The 21,434-nt window shown below is 44.9% G+C and overlaps 1 protein-coding gene across 1 annotated transcript in view; it reads left to right on the top strand.

The window, feature by feature from the left end:
- LOC144768954 (uncharacterized) overlaps nt 1–21,434 on the top strand; it is a 78,578-nt gene that overhangs the window by 30,053 nt on the left and 27,091 nt on the right. Inside the window, exons 11-13 of the mRNA XM_078652954.1 lie at nt 3,753–3,807; nt 4,821–5,003; nt 6,183–6,260. Coding sequence (XP_078509080.1) covers nt 3,753–3,807; nt 4,821–5,003; nt 6,183–6,260 — 316 coding nt within the window. The remainder of the gene's footprint in view (nt 1–3,752; nt 3,808–4,820; nt 5,004–6,182; nt 6,261–21,434) is intronic.

Raw genomic sequence — 21,434 nt, 5'->3', positions numbered from 1 at the left:
CTTCCCTTGCTTCGGCAATCAAAACAATCGATCTCTGATCCCCATACCATAAACCTCTCCTTCCACTTTCCACCTTCAACTTTTGCATAGCCCTATAGTAAAAAGGGACCTGGAACAACCGCTTGGATCAAAGCATAAAATAACCCCATTATCCTCACTAATGTCCTCCGAGTTAGAAAACGTCTCTTCAAAACACCCTTCAGTGTTTTTATTCTGCAACCTTTTTCTCTATCAAACTCAAAACTGCATGAACCATATGTGGAATCCTAAAAAATCCAAAATCTAAGAAGGTTCATATACTGACTTCTCCATGTTGAAAATCGTCCAAATACATTCTCAATCTTATTCTCCTCTCTCTGAGCTATGGAGCCACTGGACGCAAAACCTTCCTAAAACACTGAGGTGCAGATTGCCCAAATGAAAGACAAATAAATTGGTAAAGAACACCTAACCACCTGAACTGTAGATACTTGCAACTAACCTCTTTGGAATTTTAAAATAAGCATCTTTTAGATCCAACTTTACTAACCAGTCATTCTTCTGCAAAATATTTCTCTATAGATGGATTCCTTCCATCTGGAAATGTTTGTATACCACAAACCAGTCTAAATTTTAAAATCTATCACTGGTCGCCAGCCTTTGTCCTTCTTTCTCACCTCAAAAACTTTACTCACAAAAGTTAAAGAGTTTTCCGACACCTGTTCTATGACACTTTGTTTCCACATTTCTTGAACCTCAGTCTCTACAATTTTTTTGCAGTTCCTCTGAAAAAATCATCTTTCTTGGCTCTAAAAAGGAAGAGGAATCTCTCTGAATTGTATCATATATCCCTGTACTACATTCAAGGCACAATGATGTTTGTTAACCAACACCAACTGTTCAGAAAATCTTTTAACTGCCCCCCTACCTTTCCTTGGAAAGAACCAATGAAAGTCTTGATACTTAACTGAGTTACTGAGTTCTTCCTTCATTTTTTAATTAATTAATTCTTCCTTAATTAACACATGTTTAATGAATTAATTCTTCCATAATTTGGCATCCTCTGCCAAATCTACCTCTCTGTGGAAAGAATCCAGTGGCCGACTGGAAACCCCTGAAACTTCCACGTCCTTGAGATTGATACTGGGATCTGGAGAATTCCTCTGCCAGAGAAGCATCCCCTTCCTCCAGCCCTGTCAAAATCTCCCCTTCCAAATGCTACCCTGAGAGAGAACTGAGCCTTATCCAAGCTTGTGAAGGTCAAAATGTATTTACCAATTTGTACTAAACTTTCTCCAAAAAAGAAGACCCCTAGGATCCTCACTTGATTCTTTCCTGGCAATGCTCCCCCATTTAGGACTTACCCTCATAAGAATAAGAACTGCTTTCCTGCTTTCCTTTATTAGAGCAGCATTTGTGTTTCCCAAAAAACAGACTGCTCTGACTCCATTCTCCTAACATATCAGTGTCAGCTGTCACTCCTTTGACTTCGCCACCTCGGCCAAGTCTATAATCCTAGCCAGTGGTCCAATAACATCCAGAAGCCAATCCTGGCATTGCTTAAGAGCCCTCTCTAGACCCTTCTTTGGATCTTTGCCCATCTTGAAAAGAAAACGTATCAAATCTGAATCCAGATCCATTGTGGCACAAGCTTTATTATCAGTTACAGGCCGCAAACAATCAGCGTACATAACTGCCCTAGCCTCCTTCTCTAAAGGCATCCCGACCCATAGCCTATTAAATTCAAAAACATGATCCAAGGGCCACCAATCAGCACTTCTTAGGTGCCTTATCATGGCTGGACTAAAATATCCTCTCCCTGAGGCTCCTTAACCACTCACTTTTGAAAACCTCCTCCTTATCAGAATCCAGGTCCCAAAAGTTATCTCCATAGGCATCAAACACATAGTTATCTAAATTATGTTATCAACACTTGACCCATATTGTGTAAAATATTAAACTCCATCTTAAGGTATAGCCTGAATCGCCATTGTACTGCTTAGGACACCTTCTGTTGTGTCGCAAGGGACACCTTACGATTCTGTTGTGCTAAGACCAGCTTTTTCCATAGTCCTCATACTCTCATCATATACATTCTCCACATGCATCTTTTTCATCTTTCGTTTACCACCCTCCTTATTACGTTCCTCCTCATCTAATGACCAACATTCTTCATCCACTCCACCTTTCACTTTTCTCTTCCTATTTAGAACTAGCTCCAAACCTCTTTTATGGATGATATCACTGTTTTTTCAGTAATCCTTTTAATAATCTCCTCCCAGACTGGTTTCCCAGAAATTCCTTTCCTGGCTAATCCATCTCATTTTTTGTCCAGAGTGCAGATGCCTATAAGCCAAACATTGGCCTCTGTCTGCCACACAAGATAATATTAGCCTGCCTCCGCTTCCATTATAATTATCTGTCAAAAGACACCGTTACAAAATGGCTGCCAGAGGCTTCAACTCTATCTAGAAACATTCTCTGACTCAAAATGGCATATCATAGTGTATTGACGCTATGCCACAGTGAAGATGAAACAGGAAAATAAACTCTGGCCGCCTGGAGTATGATGTCAGAATGCACAGGCTCCGTCCAAGCTGTAGAGACCTTCGACTTGGACAAAATGAGCCTACACGTGTTCACAAATGCATCTATCAACCCCTAGCTCTCCATGCAGAACGTACTTTATATAGGAACTATTTTACATCTACTCATGTTGAAAAATTTCAAAATATACTCCGCATACATCACACATATCTAAGCAAATTGCTGCCTGGAAACGTTAAGTAAGCACCCTAACCACTCATAAATTGGAAAATAACAACTCGACTCAAAACGCTTTACTATACAAACTGAATTATAACAAGAACTGTCTGCTACAATATTTCCTCATAACATTTTTTAAAACATACAACAGTCTAAGTGCTTATTAGCCATGGGGCAGCAAAGAAAAGAGGAAGATGGCTGCTGCACTGGGGTTTATAAAGTTTCAGATGCTCTAATTCTGGTATGTATATTGAGATTATTGTGTTTGCTTTAAAACAGCTGCCGTAGAGTAGCAATCAAATGTTTATGCATAATGCTAGCCTATGGTCTTGCCATGAAATTAGATAGCTCAGTGAGTGACCAGATCAGTTTGGGTGTCACCCATGCTTCACAAGAGACCTTTACATAGTGAAGTTGCTTTGTTCTTGGGAATTTTTTGTAGTTGTAGAATAAATTCTGTACTAGCCATACAAGGCACTTTAATTACCTGAAAGGGATGCCTTCGAAGCTTGGAACGGCTGAGGGAGTCTCAGTACATCCAGCCCTGAATGTAGCTTTGAAGGATTGGTACATTTCTTAATGCAACATGCATTACTTGCTAATACAGGGACATAATTCTCCTTGAAACTGTGCCAGACCCTGAGGCCTTTCACACATTTCATTTCAGGACACTTTTTAGCCAATATATCCAGAATGTGTTGCATACTAACTTCTTTGGCCCAATGTATTAAAGAAGAACATACTCTCCATTCTCTCTCATCTGTCCCCAAAATCACCAGTTAAGAGAGGGCCACACTTGGTCACTCTGTGAAATGCAAGGTTGGTAATAAAACCATTTCTGTGGATGCCCTTAACTCCAAATATGTCGCTGAACCTATCAGCTACTAACTGAATTACCAAGGAATCCGACGAAGCACATGTTTTGATTTCTACTTGAGGTGAAACTGGGTGATTGTTATTAGTTTATAACTTTTACTTTAAATATACGTTTTGTATTTTCATTTCAGGGGAAATTGGCAAGTGAACAACACATACGTGAGCTGTGTGGAGGAATGATAAACGGTGCGTATAGTTATTGTAACGCCTGAATTTTATGCCTGCTTATGAGTAGGAATATTTGTTTTGTCTTAGCTCAAATGCACAGAGTAAAGTACTCATATCGCTAGCAACCCCTACAATAGACATTACCTCACACCCTAATCAGCATTCTCAGCGCAAAATACTGAAAAAGAACATACGTTGAGAGACTGTCCTAACCAGTCTTGCCACAAAACAGGCTCCAAATGTAATTTTTAGTGAGATCCAGGATTTTTTAAATAATTAATGAACACTCTACAAAGGCAATCACACTTTCTATATTTTACTTAAAAATATTGAATACACCAACGTGTGCACAGGTGAAGGTACAATGTTGGACCCTATGAAGATAGTAAGCTTATTACAAATTATAGCATTATACAACTAAACATGAGGTCTACTGCTCAATGGCAGTCAAAGTAGATTATGTCCTGGCAGTCTGCTGTCACACATAGGCTACAGCACAATGGGTAAATGATCTTAGGATGTACTCAGTACTGAGGATGTGTGTTGCCCAATCTGATTTGCAACACTTCAGAAGTTCACTAGAAAACTTGAGGTGGATGCCTTTTTCCATTAGAGGGCAACTGGCACTGAAACACATTCATGTCCAGCAATTGGCATTTGAGGTGGAGCAGAGGATAAGTCAAGAGAGACGGTGGGCATAACAGCGCCAGCGAACAGATGTCTTGGCAGTGATCGTATCTCCAAAGGGCAGATATGCTATGAAAGGCTGCACTCTATAAGTCATGTATCAGATAGGGAACCCCTGGTTGTGTCCTTGTGTGCTGACAAACCATCAAGAAAGAGGACCACTGTCAGTATTGCTCTGCTCAAAGTTGTTATTTCAAACTCTCTGATCACTGTAGCTCCAGTGACAAATACGCTTTACTCATCGATGGGATGCAAGCCATGTTTGAAGAGCATTAAGCAATGTGTTCCAGTTAATGCACTTAATGTCCGAATAAAATAATTCACTTTTTATTGATGTTTTGTAGATCAAATGGCACAGTTGGCTGCTAATTTGAGACGACCATTGGCTCCTGGATCAGTTGGTCGTCCTGGCCCTCCAGGCCCACCCGGCCCACAAGGGGCACTTGGAAGTATTGGTCACCCAGGGGCCCGTGGTCCACCCGGATATAGAGGACCAACAGGAGAGCTTGGTGACCCAGGACCAAGAGGTGAGCAAGGCTTGTTCAGGAATGTGATAGCATTTGTCATACTAGAGGGATTTTAATGGATAATAGTCAGTAGAGTAGATTTATATTTCTTTGTGTAGTGGTTCAAACACCGCAATATCACCACTTCACTTCCGTATTTACCTTAACCAAAAGCACTTAACTCAGAACTCTATTTGGTTGGCAATATGAATTTAGATTCTGATCATGATCAGGTATCCAGTGTCATTTATTTTATTTTATTCGACAAACAAAGCCTGAGAATTCAATGATTATGCCCATCTGTGTTGAAATTGTATATATTTTCATTAACAAAGAACGCTACACTAACATTTGTTTTTTTAGTCTCACTTGAAAAATACTTCCAAAAGCACACTTCAGCTCATTAGACATTTTGAATGACTTTAATCTTCATTCAAAAATAGACAATTCAGCCAGCACGACGATTTTTAATGAACAATCACTTTATCAAGGATTTAACTATGATAAATGATAGTGCCCTAAAATACATTCTGTTAGTATTTGCAATCTGGTTCAAAGGGTTCTACATACATATGTTTATATTTTACTAATTACTGCATAACTTTTCAAGTTTCAGTGACAAACAGACTCAAATATGCATTTTTTCTATTACTGTCTCAATAATATAATTCAGATAAACATCCTCTAACTAGTACTCTCAATTTGTAATATATTCACGGTGCAGTTCCTTTATCATTCTCTAATTATGAAATGATTTACATTTATCATTAAGTATTCTCTTAGGAACCTTTTATAACGTTTGAGAACATTTAATTCTAATATTTTACTACTTCACTATAAATATATGGCTAAAACTTACTGTTGTATTCTTCTTTTCCGAGGCTGTATCAATCTTGTGGTATTAATTCATTTCCTCAATTGTATTTGATATTTATCTACTCATCAAACTTAGCCACAAAGTAAAGTACATCAAAATAGTGCAGATGTAAATGTACTAATTCCTTTAGTGTCTCTCCTTAACTAATATCTGAAAAGATACATTACCTCTAAATGTTTTCATACTGCTAGAGTTATTTCATGCAAGGTCACGGCACAACCAAAAGAACATTGTTGATAAACGGTGCATTTTTATAGCTCAGGGCAATCCGGGGTGTCATTTCTGTTATGGCCTACATAATAATACAGTCTAAATTTTTACAGGTGACCTGGGTGAAAAGGGAGATAAAGGATCTGTGGGCAAAGGCATTGATGGACCAGATGGGGACCAAGGCTATGCTGGTATGTTAATGGCATCAATTTTATGTTGCTCTGTTTATCTTTTAATCTGTAACAAGAATACTGTAAGTCAGACAGAAATGCAAAGATTTTACAAGGCAAAACATTTCCTCATATCACATAGTTCTAGCAAAGCGTTGTCCAAAATACAATAGTTATATATATTTATCATCAACCTCTGCAATTATTAAGAAATATTGTCCACGGATTAGGGCAGTTGACAGAAGTTGACAGTTGTTTTTGACCAAAAGCACGGCCAGTGGGCTCAAGGTGAAGCTGAGTGGGCTACCCAGCTTCACACAGTAACTTTATTGTGAACACAACGTTTATGACCTGAAACTACAGTGGTCCAACACTGTATCTTTCATACATTCACATGCTTTTACTTATTTCCATTTGTCAGGCTGGGAATAGTCATTAGTCAATGTTTACATAGAAATTTGAAATATACTAAATTAACACTTAAAATAGCTATAGGCTATTTATCATTGTCTGCCTCATTACATGATATAAACACCAACCACAGTGCTCAATTCCCTTCAAATGCTAAGTGCCATATTTTCAAAACTTGTCACGATTATTTCGTCTATAGAGCCTCTCGAAAGGGGAGGAGGTGGGTTGCAAGTAAATCTATAACACATATCCGTACTGGAGAACAGTAGTTAGAAGGTAAGTAAATCTTTCTTTTCTAACCTACGATTCCACATAATTTTACATGCTTCAATTAAGATTAACATAGCAGTACAATGGAAAATAACCACAGTAGGCAGGGATGAGTCTCACTTCAAGAGACTAGATTTCGAAGCATTGCTTGTCTCAGTGAAGACTTTGATTTGGATTGCATGGCAAGACAACAGTGCTTTGCAGAAGAATGTGTTGTCCTACTAGTAGCCGTTCTGTAGATGTCTTTTGGAGATATCCTGCTGAAGACAGCTGCTGTAGCTCTAGAGTGAGCACTGACCCTGCCAGGAACTGTCTGGTGTTTCATCGTGAGCTGTGGTAATTCAAGGTGAGACTGAATAAAGATTTTCAAAAAATATTTCAGCTCTCTCTTGACATCGAGAGAACCTTAAGGTTATTTCAGCTGTAGAACTTGGATGATGAAAGAAAGGAGGTCTATAGGCTAGCGTAATCAGTTCCTTTCCGGATAAATCTTGAGTTCGTTTTGAGAGCCACTTTATCTTTGCAAAATTATAATTAGAACTTCTAGGAATCTGCCTCTCTGTATAGTGCACAAAAACGAGGTACGCTGTGTAGAGAATCCAGGCAACCCTTATTGATTTACAAAGGTTAAATAATAATCCTAAATGCTCTCTTTTGTGGTAGTGTGGGTGAGCAGTTTAGGCTTGTCAGAGGATAATGATAAACATTTATTGTACACACAGAGTCAGTAAGCGAGACACACACTCAATAACGAAATCTGACACCAATTTTTATATAAATTTAGACACCAAGGTCATCATAATCGGGTAAGTACTTTTAAGTTATGAGTTTTTAAGTTTAAAGAAATACACTTGTAGTTTGAAGCTGTAATGTAATTATATGGTAAATAAACATATACTGCATACGGTCATTTGTCAACGACTTACAGGACTGTTCTCCTGGACTTAAGGTGAGTATGGGGCAAGGTCCAAGGCAGAACCAACTGGTCAACTCAGGCAACACAGGACCAACCTGGTGCAGAAGTACTTTTTGGCGTTGGGTGCCCAATTTAAGTCAATGGGAAACAGTCCTGTTGAAAAGAGGCTGCAAGCAGGGACTGGGGGTCCACTCTGGTTGAGCTTAAAGGGTGGCTCAGGTCTTGAGGGTTTTGGGTATGCAGGGACACCATTGGGACACTCGAACTCAGGCTGAGGGGCTCGTGTTTAGAGATGCTTTGTCCGACTCGGTCACCCTGCTGAAGACTCTTGTGGTTCTCAGTCCCTGCAGAAAGAGGCTGCAGGTGGTGACGGGGGGACCAGTCTTGCCAAACCCAAGTGTGGACTCAGCTCTTGAGGGTCTCAGGACCTTGTTGGCACTGTCGCCTCCCTTAAACTCGGTCTGTGGGCCTTGGGTGCAGGGGTGCTTTGAGGTGTTGGGTCACGGTTGTCAGAAACTCCCTGTGTCTTTGTCACCTGGTGAAGAGTGGAAACAGGGCACGAGGGCCACTCCTGGTGCTGGCCTGGTGCATCCTGATCTCCCTCAATGATAGGTCTGCCTTTGTGCTGTTGGAGTCCGGACTGGACCACTAACAAGCCTTGGTTGCGGAAACTGCTCCGGTACCAAGGATATTGGTGCTGGGTGGCTCCTGGCCTCTCCAAACTTGGCAAGGATACGGATATCAGCTTCTGAAGCACGAAGACCTCCTGTCACGCTGCTCCTTCTGTGGGCCCGATGGCCGGCAACACGGTGGACCTGGCAGATGCTTTTCTGTGCCTGCAATTGCAGGGGAGCAGCTCCTCCGCTCCATGGGAGATCTTTCCTAGTTGTTGAGGTGCTGGGCAGTCCTCCAAGGGTTTTGGGAAGTCAGTCCCAATGATAGTTAAAGCAAGCAGCCTGGCAGAATTTTGCTCCAATGTTCGGTATAGGTCTTCAGTTTACACTTATTTGAGTCCTTCTTTTTTCCTCGGTTTCTAGTAGTCAAATCTGATTTCCTGGTGTCAGGGGGGGCAACTAAATACTCAAATTAGGGGTGTTAAGGGAGTGATGGGTAGTTGTCAATGGGCCACTTACCCCTGAGGTCGCTAGACCCCTTTGATGACCACTTCCGGTGGGGAGTGGGCATCACCCTGTCCCAGCGCTCCTAATTCCACCACCCTCAAGATGGTGGAATCCTTACTTTCGTGTTCACTTCAGGCTGCCTACCCTAGAGGTGTAACCAGCATGGCAGTGTAACATGCCTGATATACAAGTCAGATTTGTCCTAGTCAAAGCTTTTATCTTTTTTCCATTATGTCCCAATCTATCACAGTAGTATGCTTCTAAAGCCTTCCAGGACCTCACGGAAGGTACTTAGAGACTCAGAGTGTCAGGCAGAGGACGAACAGTAAAGTCCAGTCAAGGTACAGTTGCCATTGGTCAGCTGGGTAGTTTCAAGAAAAGGCCTCTTGTAGCTTGTGTTGTCCCTGTACATTTAACAGGTCACCCTTATGACCCTTGAAGTCCACCTCCTTGTCCTGGGTACATAAGAGAGCAGGTCCAAGCCTCTAGGACTCTTCTTAGCTTGCAGACAGCAAGTTACGTTCTCTTCTGTTCTCCCTCGGGTCCAGGAGTATTCTGAAGTGGGTGCTGGAGGTGTTACACTTATGCCTGGCATGAGCTTGTTGGTGGGAATAACTCCTGGGCATGCCCTCGCCAATGGGGTAAAAGTTCCCGGGGCCAGCCCTACCAACTTTGGGCATTTTCAAGATGTGAAAGTCTTTGGGCGCATTCAACTTGGGCTAGGAGGACAATTGTTGTAGGTGGGGAGTGTACTATGGTAATCCTAGTTCCCTCCCATATCTAACACTAGAATCCAGTTTGGGACTGTCACTGTACCCCCACACACCCAGACATACAAGTTTGATAGAACAAAGCGGGGTTATCCAGGAAATAGACTGTGGATAAACACAAATAGTTTTGGCATCCTATTCTCGCTCAAGTGTGTGGTTCACCTCCTGTTCTCCTGCTCTAAGTGGTAGTATATTTGATGACCCATCATGATACTACTAGTCATTTTCATCTCCAGTGCAAACCAGAAAATAAGAGCTCCTGCTAGTGATGTTGCCTTTACTATAGGAAATTTGATAATGCTGGTTGATAATGCCTCTTCCTTACGGTTTGAGTTCCAATGCTGTGAACACTCCTACTCCTTTCCAAACAAATTCCAATTTAAGAGTCTCCTCTGCCATCTTCATTTTCATCTTCTCCTATGCCTGAGACCTGAATTAAGAGCGTTATTCAGTATTCTGTTGTGCATTCAAGGTAACTGGGTAAGGATATAAGAGTTAACATGGAAAGTATCACAAAACAAGACCTTTTTAAATAGCCATATGCAATTAGTTCCACTGACTGTTTAGGAAACCTGATAACTTTATTTGAGGAAGCCATCCCCTCTTTTAGAATCCCTCCCCACTTTGCTTACTCTAAGAAGGAGGAGTAAGTAAGGAGTAAGACATTGGACACTGGACCTTAAAATCTAAAGTGGCATTGCTATTGTTTGGCATACCTTTTTCCCCAGGGCCCACCTGTATACTTCATATGTTAAGAGGTGGCAATAATGTTGAAAAAGATGAATAGATCTGCTTGCAAACAACTGAGGCAATATGATTCTGCAAGGGGCAGTAAAGGGGTTTTAATTTCAACAAGTCAACCTAGTCTGTAATTTCTAGTCACATTTTGCACCATAAAAGCTCTTCTAGATTCATTGAGATGCATTGGGGCCAAAGCCCCTGTTCCAGTAAAATCCTACATGGTAAGATTATAATCATGTAGCTCACCCAGTACCTCATATTGCCAATCCCAACAATCCCACCCAGATTTAGACAACCCAGACACTCCCATAACATCTACACAACAGATACACCCAACTTCACACGCATCCCACTTACTACTAAACGCTTGCAAATACAGAACACACATTCCAGCTCATGTTCATTAATGCTCGCTCTGTAGTACTGCACGCACCAAACATTGCAGACTTCATCACCTATCATAAGCTTGATGCCCTTTTCATCACAGAAACATGGCGTAACCTCACATCTTCGCACACCCTAGATTTCCTTTTTCCACAGGCTACAACATCCATTGTGTGAACTGCGCACATAAGCAGGGAGAAGGCCTCACTTATTATCCATAAGTTCTTGTCCTGCAGTTTAGGCTAGCAAGTAACATTAAACTCCATGGAGCTGCTAACAATCCATTTCCTTCTCTCTGCAACTCAAATGGCCACCTTCAATCTCATCTACAGGCCTTCTAGGCAGAACAAGGACTTCACTGGTGAATTCTCAGATGTCTTACCAGCTCGCTCCTATGACATGCCCACATCACCTTCTTGGGTGACTTCAACCTCTCAAAGAACCAAGGCTAAAAAAAAAAATGAAATAATCCCTTCTTCAATCTCATCGATACATTTAATGTGCTACAGCATGTCACATAACCAACATACACCAAAGGCCACATCCTCAATTTTATCATCTCAATATCACCAACAATCCAGTGCAAACCACACATTATCCAGTATTATGGGTGTCTTTCATAGATTCACATGCCTGAATCATTCCCCGTCGTCGAGATGGGAGCCCCGGTAATAGAAAAGTAATGTCCTATAGACATACATAGAGAAAAATAGGCCTAAGGGCCTTGCCTTAGTAGCCTATCTATGTCCTTTTGTAAAAAGGACCAAATTTCCAAAGGTACCCAATCAGCTACCACCTCCCTCTAGAACCTTCCTGCCAGGAGCCTCAGTCTCTCAGATTTTCTACCGCACGTTGTGCTAGGGAGTCCCCACCTGAGCTCTCCTCAGGTTTCTTCAAATTCTTTACTTTTCTTCAAAAAACTTGGATTCTACTTCAACTATGGCTGAACAACAGAAAAGAGGACTATTCAGAGCTTGTTCTTCTTGTGGCAAGAAGAGACTGCACGTCGACGACAAGCATGAGACTTGCCTCTACTGCCTCTACCCTGACCACACAGTAAAGGACTGCAGGGTATGTAGAACATTCTCTACCAAAACACTTAAGGATAGAGAAGGCAGACTGCTCCTCTGGTTAAACAGACTAAAAACCAGAGATGTTGAGGTGCTCTCCTCGGAGGGCAGTGAAATGGCTTCAGTTTCCTCAAAACTGTCCTTAAAAAGGCCAAGGGAGGCTTCCCCTGGCCATCCAGACGTCCCTCACAAAAAGACTACTTCAAAGTCTTCTGAGGCAAGATCTGACACGTCTGTGAAGGATGCTGCAACCTTCAGAAAGCCATCGCAGTCCTCGTCGTCTACTTCCATGACATTCTCTTCAAGGAAAACGAACTATGTTTCCACATCGACGACGACAATCTCGACGACGGTGGCATCGTCAGCCTTGACTTCAACGACGACGACCACCCACTCGTCGACGACGGGTAAGCCAATATCGTCGATTGTACTTATTAAAAAACAGCAATCGTTTGTCAAAACTCCGTCGTCATCTCCGTCGACGTCGACAAAACAGAAAACACCGACATCGTCGACGAGAATTCAGTCGACGTCCACCGCATCGTCGACGAAGACACCGACGACGGTAGGAGCACCGCCGACGACAAATGCACCGTCGACGGCTACTACGCCGCCGACGACAAAACTGCCGTCGACGTCCACGACGACGGCGAAGGTACCGTCGACGACCGCATCGACGACGGCGAAGGCACCGTCGACAGCCGCATCGACGACGGCGAAGGCACCGTCGACAGCCGCTCCGTCGACGACCGCCTCGTCGACGACAGCTTCATCGGCGAAGGGACACTCGACGCTTGAAAAGCGATCGACGGCGATACCGTCGACGACCTCGTCGACGACCTCGTCGACGACGACATCATCGACGCCATGGAAAAAAGCGGAGTTAATTCCATCAAAAAAGGTCACCAAACTCCCTATTACGCCCGAATTAACATCACCCAGTAGGGTTCCATCACTGCTTCCTTCTCACATACTACAAGCTGACGAATCAGATGATGACCACTTCGAACAAGCTACTAGCCCGTCAGATCTCAATGTCAAATGCCAGAGTACTGACGATGACGGAGATGATGTTATATTTACGGAAGAAACTGTTCGGGCTCAGGTAAATACTCAAGTCACTCCAATGATCGTATTGCCGGCTGAGATAGTTCATGATCTTCAATTCCTGATCACAGACTATAAAAAACGGTTCCCAGAATCGTCAGCGACACCATCACATGGCAATTCTCAAGAATCTTCCACACAGCAAAGATCACCAAGGGCAAGACCAACGCCTTTGGTTATTCCTCAAGATACTGAACAGGTTCACAACATACAATCCTCTGATGATGACGACGAACCTCCTGAGGAAGGTGAGGTTAGAGATGACCTCTCTCAAAACAGAGATGATGAGGATTACGTTGCTCATTCTCCGGCCACACCGGAACCCAGCACATCAGACTCTCCACCAGTGGATATCGGTGGATTCCACAATTTAATAGAGAGAGCGGCCACTAGATTTCACATGGCAATGGAAACAAAGGTAACGGATTGTTTCTTGTATGACTTTAAAGACCCCATAAGGAAGGAGGCACGATCCATTCCCATAATAGAACATATCTGGGAACAGGGGCTACAACTCATGCAAACACCTGCATCTGTTTCCATAGTGGTCCCTAGACTGGACAAAAAATATAGGGCTCCGTCAACGGCACCCACTTGTTTTAATTCACATCCAAAACCTGATTCGGTCGTCACTCAAGCCGCCCAGAAGAACTCCAGAAACCCATCCTCGCCACTCTCAGCACCACCAGACAAGGAGGGCAGGAAATTGGATGGCATAGGCAAACGCTTCTCCACAACGTCAGCCATGACGGTCAAAGTGGCCAACGCCATTGCTCTGCTGGGCAGATACAATAGGCAACTATGGGAAGATATTGCTCCATATCTCACGCACGTGCCTGATGACTTGAAAAATGAGGTCCAGGCACTCCTTCATGAAGGTCAAATGTCGGCATCAGAAATCATAGATTCAGCTGTCGATGTCGCCATGACAGGCTTCAGACAGCTTGCAGGCGCCGCAGTTTTGCGCAGGCAAGGTTGGCTCAAAGCGACGTCCTTCAGACAGGAAGTACAAACCAAAGTTGTAGATATGCCCTATGACGGACAACTACTATTTGGAGCTAAAATAGATGAAGCCTTGCAGACGATAAAGAAAGACACCGATACTGCAAGGGCTCTCGGGACTTTACAATTCAGGAACCAGTCCTTTCGAGGGCACAGAGGACGAGGACAATCCACGTACAGAGGATCTTATCAAGGCAAATCCACATATAATCAAAATCGCTCCCAATATCCACAGCGGCAGCAACAACAAAGTCGTCAGACCCCCTACGGGAGACCGAACTTCAGGGGCAAATCGCAAAAGAAAACGGCTGGCGGAAGACAATGACCAATTCCCGCAGCCAGTCCCCCCACCGTCCGGTCCGCTCAAAATTGGTGGCAAGCTGACACATTTCCTCCAAAATTGGAAAATGATTACGACGGATCGGTGGGTACTACAATTGATTCAACACGGTCACACCTTGGAATTCAACTCCATCCCACCGTTCACCCCTCCTCACAAACATCATCACAAACACCTTCGTCTGTTACTGCAGGAAATCTCTTCCATGATAAAAAAGGGAGCAATAGAGCGAGTCCCATCAGCTCAAAAGGGAAAGGGATTTTATTCCCGCTTCTTTTTAATCCAACAGAAAAAGAAGAAATGGAGGCCCATTCTAGATCTCAGGGCGCTCAATGCCTTCCTGAAAAGCCAATCGTTTCGTATGGTGACTATCCAGGAAATCTTAGGCTCCCTGGAGGAAGGAGACTTTATGACATCTTTGGACCTGCAAGATGCATATTACCATGTCCCAATACACAAACGACACAAAAAATTCCTACGATTCGAAGTAGCAGGTCTCCATTACCAATTTTGTGTCCTCCCATTTGGCCTCAAATCAGCACCTCGCATTTTTACAAAGTGCCTGGCTCCTGTGGCAGCTTACCTGAGACAACAAAATCACCAGGTCTTCCCCTACCTAGACGACTGGCTGGTGAAAGCACCGTCTCTCACGGATGCACAGCTGTCTTCCAACGCCTGTCTCGACATTTTCCGGAACCTGGGTTTGACTCTCAACTTCGAAAAATCTACTTTACAACCCACCAGGATAATAACATTTCTGGGGGCCACTATAAACACCATTTCCTCCAAAGCTTTCCCGTCTCTGGAAAGAAAAACCAAACTGATGACTCTAGCTACCGCGATATCTTCAAAACCAACCATCAAAGTAAGGATTTTCAAATCTCTTCTAGGGATGATGTCTTCCTGCATTCTACTCATCCCTCACTGTCGGCTCAGAATGCGCCCCCTTCAGGAGGCCCTGACCAAACAGTGGACCCAATGTACAGATTCCTTCGAGGATCACATAGTCGTCACTCGACAAATATCCGAGACGCTGGGCTGGTGGATGAAGCACAAGAACCTATCCAAAGGTCTCACGTTCTTGTTACCAGAAACTCCACACGTCATAACGACGGACGCATCTCTCGAAGGCTGGGGTGCAGTCCTTCAAGACTTACAAATCAGCGGCAGATGGTCGGAGCAAGAGAAGGCTCTGCATATCAACCTCCTAGAACTACGTGCAGTCCTTCACTCCCTACAGGCATTCCTCCCTCGCATCAAAAATTCTGCAGTGCTAGTGAGGACAGACAACACGACCACAATGCACTACTTGAACAAGCAGGGAGGGACACGCTCGCTGACGCTGTCTCGCGAATCACAAAAAATTTGGAACTGGCTACTGCTCAACAACATCACATTAACATCGGAGTATGTCCCAGGAAAAGACAACGTCATAGCAGACGCTCTCAGCAGACAGAGGTCAATGTCCCACGAATGGGAACTGAACCAGCAAGTTCTAGACAACATCTTCTCGGCATGGGGAACACCTCAAATAGACCTCTTCGCCACCAAGGAGAACAAAAAATGCCACAGCTTCGCAAGTTGGCATCCCCAACAGGGGTCATTAGGAAATGCATTTTCCATCGCATGGCGCAACGTGTTTGCGTACGCATTTCCGCCATTTCCCCTGATCAGCAGAGTCATCCGGAAGATGAAAATGGAGCATTGCACATTGATTCTCATGGCCCCATACTGGCCGAGACAACATTGGTTCGCGGACCTCCGACGCCTCTCAGTCCGTCCATCAATCCAACTGCCTCAACATCCTTCTCTACTCTCGATGTCCAAAGGCCAGATACTCCACCCGAATCTGACATCTCTCAGATTATCGGCTTGGCTCCTGAGTACCGAGAATTCTGTCACCTAAGCATCCCGCAGGAGTGCAAGGAAGTCCTAGCTAAAGCAAGAGCAGTTAGCACGAACAAAACTTATTCCTTGAAATGGAAGCGATTTTGTATTTGGTGTAAAGACAACAATATACACCCTTTCAGGATCACTCCAGAGCAGATACTGCCTTATCTCCTGCATCTGGCACAAACAGGTCTTGCGCATGCTTCCATCAGGGTACACCTGGCAGCAATCTCTCGCTTCACCAGGTCTTCAAAAGGCCCTTCACTATGGTCCAACAGACTGATAAAACAGTTTCTTAAAGGGCTTTACAGATCTTTCCCTAGACCAAGACGAATACCACCAACGTGGCATCTGAATATTGTACTCAATCAATTAATGAAACATCCATTTGAACCTATCCATAGGGCTGAACTCAAATACATTTCCTGGAAAACTGCACTTCTCTTAGCTCTAACATCAGCCAGAAGAGTCAGTGAGTTGCAAGCTCTTTCGATACAGGATCCTTTCTTGCAATTTAGAGAAGACAGAGTCATCTTAAGAACCAACCCCCGTTTCATTCCTAAAGTCCCCTCGGACTTCCATCTCAATGAACCACTTGTGCTTCGCTCATTCTTCCCGAACCCAGGCACAGTGGCGGAAAGATCTCTTCACTCTTTGGACATTAAGAGATGTCTAAAATTTTACCTGGACAAAACGAAAGCTTTCAGAAAGACCAAACAACTTTTCGTTGCCTTCAGCAGGCCGAGAAAAGGCATGCCACTCTCCAAACAATCCATTTCCAGATGGATATCGGCAGCAATTGCATTTTGTCATGACAAAGCCGGACGTCCATTACATTCCTCAGTCCGAGCACATTCCACGAGAGCTGTGTCCACATCGGCAGCACTATTCGCTGGTGTACCGATTCTGGATATCTGCAGAGCGGCCACCTGGAAATCGCCGCACACCTTTACCAGACACTACTGCCTGGACACGGAACTGATGCAGGATGCAGCTGTGGGCCAAGCTGTACTTCGCCATCTCTTCCAGTAAGATGAGCCTTCCTACTTCCCACCGTCCTGCAATGGTATGCACATTTATTTACTTTACTCTTTATATTACTGATGGTATCTAGTCACATGATCTGTATTATCTCAGACTGTTATATTCCATCGCATATGTGCATAATGTATTGCTTGCTATTCTGATTCAGGCATGTGAATCTATGAAAGACACCCATAATACTGGATAAGAAATGCGTTACTTACCTGTAACAGCAGTTATCCAGTATTGGTGTCTTTCATAGATTCACATGCAACCCTCCCACCTCCCCAGGAAGGACTCATCTCTCACTACAGAGCATATGTTACGTCTACCTAGCTTGGTGCGTACGAAAATCTGAGAGACTGAGTGTAGGAGAGTAGGGTCTGCAATCCTATGATCACCCAGATTTTTGCTTTTTGCTGCACTGGTTTACGACTTTCCCTGGCTGTGGGCCTGCTAATCAGACCCACAGCCTAGCTGTTCTCTCTATCCAAATTGTACTCAGGTACTGAATTGGCCCTGGGCCCTCTCCAAGTCCCTGTACCCAGGGCTGAGGTGCACCCAGAAGTCTCCCAGGGGCTGAAGCATGTATTATGCCACCCCTGGATTGACTAACTAAAACTGACACAACTGGCTGCACGACAGCTGGGGCAAGGTGGTGTACTCACCCTTTGCTTTAGATATAGTATACCTATATCTAACCCTAAAATGGACACACAGATCTCCTATCAGTCACTCCTATGGCAGGCCTTAACAATCCTGAAGGCAGAGTGCTTGGAATCGTGTGAGATGGTGCTCTGGCATGAGCTGAGCCTGTCTGCGGCTTTCGGGATCTATCCCTTAGCCGTTTCCATGATATCGCATACCATATACTCTTAAGTGCATTATAATCCTCGCGGTTAAGTGCCAACTCTGGTATCGCTTTATCAAAACATGTCGAGTAAGGTGTCATACGAATTGGAATACTAACCCCTCGCCAATTCTGGCGACGGGGTTAGCATTCCACCCTTCTAGAGGGACACGACATGCATGTAACCTATAACCCGGTTAAAAGTCAGACAGAGCCTTAGCATCCACAAAATGGATGCTGCCACCGAGACACAAGTCTGCCCTCCTGCTGCTGGGAGTCCTCCCAGAGCAGGAGATAAGGACAAAGGGTTTCCTGCCAGGGGCGGTGCCAGCACCGTCCCAGACAGGGTTTTGTGTATTGTAGGTAGGCAGGGCTTTAGAGGAAGGTGACTGCACGTGGCACCCCGGTGCTCACTGTGCATAGGCTGGCTGGAACCAGTTCCAGGGGCACTCCAGCCCCTGGCCTGGGGAAAAGCCCGCCAAGGAAGTGGGTGTAACCACCCCCCTCCTGGTCCCACCCATAGGGCAGGACCTAGTCGCGTGCCAGCCCCCTTTTCCCAGATAAAGGTAGAGACTGGCCCCCTTCCAAATCAGATCATCTTTGGAATCAAGACACGACTTTCTGCGAAAGGACTTCAAGATTTCCTTCTTCAAGATTCTCCCTTGTGACTAAGGAGTAGTCACCCTGCATCCGCAGGCACCATCTAAAGAACACTGCGGTCTGCTGTAAGTCCTTCCTCCGGAATCCGACTGCCCAGCTCGACGAGAACCGGCTTCCCTGGCACCTCTGACCTCTACCCACCTCTACAGCCCAGCTGAGAACCGTGGGTGCGACGAGACCTCAAGGGACCGGCCATCTTCAAGACTGCCCGACTTCTTTCCAGCAAGCCCGCCGAGTAGTCTACTGGTGAGTGCTTTGGGGTCCGAGAAGCCCCGACTCTGAGCAGCTCCAGCTCCGAAGTGCAGCCCCCCAGCATCTCCACGATCTGCGTGGGGCCCTTCTGCTTTCCGCTGCTCACCGCGTTGTTTGGCTACTAGCCCGTTGGCTGGTGGCCTTCCTGACGACGCCCGACGACATTTCTGCTGCTGGTCTGGTTGCTCCAGACTGGCCCTTGCTCCCTTCCAGAAGAGGAGCACCCCGGACCCTCCTGGTCCACTCAAGACGCCATTTTGGGTCCACCGCGTGGGCTTGAATTAGCCAAGGCTTGTTGCCCAATCCTGGGTAACTTCGACGCCGACGACTTCATCCTTCGTGGGACAGCTCGCACCTCCATCCTGGTCGCCGACAACGCCTCCTGGTCCGAGAGACTGCAGAGCCCAGCAGCGCCCACTCACCTGACTGCGGTGACTTCGCCCGGTGCCATCCTGGTGCCCACTTAATCACTGGCTAGTGATTCAAGAACTTGGTCCCCTCTGCTTTCAGGTTTTCTTCTTCCTTGATCCAGGCTTGGATCCATCGAACTTTTCTTCACTGGTCGCCTGCCAGCAACTTCTTCCTTCCAGGCTCCTGGTCCGGCAACGAGATCCCCGACGTCTTTTCAGACCTATGCAGCTGCAGCCCCTGGGCTAGGTAACTTCGGCACTCCGGTGTCCCAGCATAGCCTCACTATCCAAGGGTCAGGATCCACTGTCGTTTTCTTCCCACCAGGTCGGGTTCGCCCGTGAACACTAACTTTGCCTTTACTAGCCTCCATAGACTTTGTCCCGCATCCCGCGTGAGAGTGCACACTCTGCACCCGAGTCCCCTGGGTCTCCTAGTAGTAATCTAACGATTCCCTAGTCCAGTCCTAGCGATTCCAAAGCCTATTAGAACTGTTACTTACCTGCTAGTAATTCGCATTCCACTTTTAAAGTATATGGTTTTTCGTGCCCCTCGGGCATTTGTGTATAACGTGCTAACTTAAAGTATTTTCGTAAGAGTTTTGTTGTGTGCTTAGCTCCCTGTCTCATAAAGAGCCAGGGTAGTCTTGTTATAAATAAATACACTGTTTATTTTCATAACAACTTGTGTGGTGTCCTTTCACTGGGTGTTCAAGGGGTAATGTGATGGTAAAACAGCTGGCTTAACACGCCCTCTAGAGTCTTAGCCTTAGACTGCTCGTATCCATGCTACTAGGATAGCTGGTCTATAAGGTTGACTTACAACCAATCATCAATAAGGGTTGTTTGGACTGATATATAGTGATCACTAGAATAGTGAGCACTGCACATCAGGCCAACTTCTCACATTGGTGAGCAGCGGTTGGGATTTGAGCTTGCTGTTGTTTTACCACACATGCCCTAAGAATATTTTGTGAAAGATCACATAAGTACTAAAGGTACATATAACTTAGCTTAGAATACTCTGAGTTCTACTGAACCAGCTGTTGTAGCTCCTAGGGCCTAGCACACCCTAAACTACAACTCTAGCAAGGGATCAGTAGGCAAACATATAGTGTAGGTAAGTGCACCACTTACACCTCACTAGAAAAGCATGTCGACTCAGGGGGACTCTACTGAGACTCCCCTGGTCAGTGTTGACCCTCCACAGGTCACTTCAAGATATGCAGCTCTCAGCTTTCATGAGATGAGACAGATCTGTGTCTCCAGAAAACTGAAGCAGGGGTCTAACCCCACCACTTCCTTTCTGATAGGTCTCTTAGAGACATATGATGCCAGAAAGCTTTCTCAGTTACATGAGAACATGCCAGCCTTAGAGGGAACCCCTGGGGATCCAGATCTCCACAACACTGATTCAGCAGTTGAGGAGGAGGATCAGGAGGTACTCTCTGGGGATGAGGTAGACAAGGGTCTTGAGGTAGTCAGAAGGCTAACTAGGACCAACTTAGACTTACTTGGGCTAGGATCTGGGGGCCCCCAGTACTAACCCGAAGTGGGCCTAACCTTGGAGTTAGGAGAGATAGATCTCTTTCTAGGGACTCCAATAGATCTCTGCACTCTAATGCCTCTTCTCAGGGGAGAAGGAATCCTCCACAGAGGAGATTTACTTCCCCTCAGAGAAGGGAGCATGAAGCTAGGATGAGACAAGCTGAACTGAGGATTGAAAGGGAAGAAATTGCCCTGGCCAAAGAGAAGCTTGCCCTGGCAAGAGAGCAGCAGATGAGTGGGCTAGCTCCCACTGGTGGCAGCAATCTCCCAAGAGATAAAGAGAAGGGTTTAGATACTAAACACCTGACTAAAATAGTGCCCCCCTTTAAGCAAGGGGATGACATCCAGAAATGGATGGCTGCTCTGGAGAGGGCCTGCACTGTGCAGGGCATTCCCCAGAGTCAGTGGGCAGCTATACTGTGGCTCTCCTTTG

Source organism: Lissotriton helveticus, chromosome 7, assembly GCF_964261635.1.
Source record: "Lissotriton helveticus chromosome 7, aLisHel1.1, whole genome shotgun sequence".
Lineage (NCBI taxonomy): Eukaryota > Metazoa > Chordata > Amphibia > Caudata > Salamandridae > Lissotriton > Lissotriton helveticus.
The sequence above is the reverse complement of the archived record's forward strand: the minus strand, read 5'-3'. Positions and strand labels throughout refer to the sequence as shown.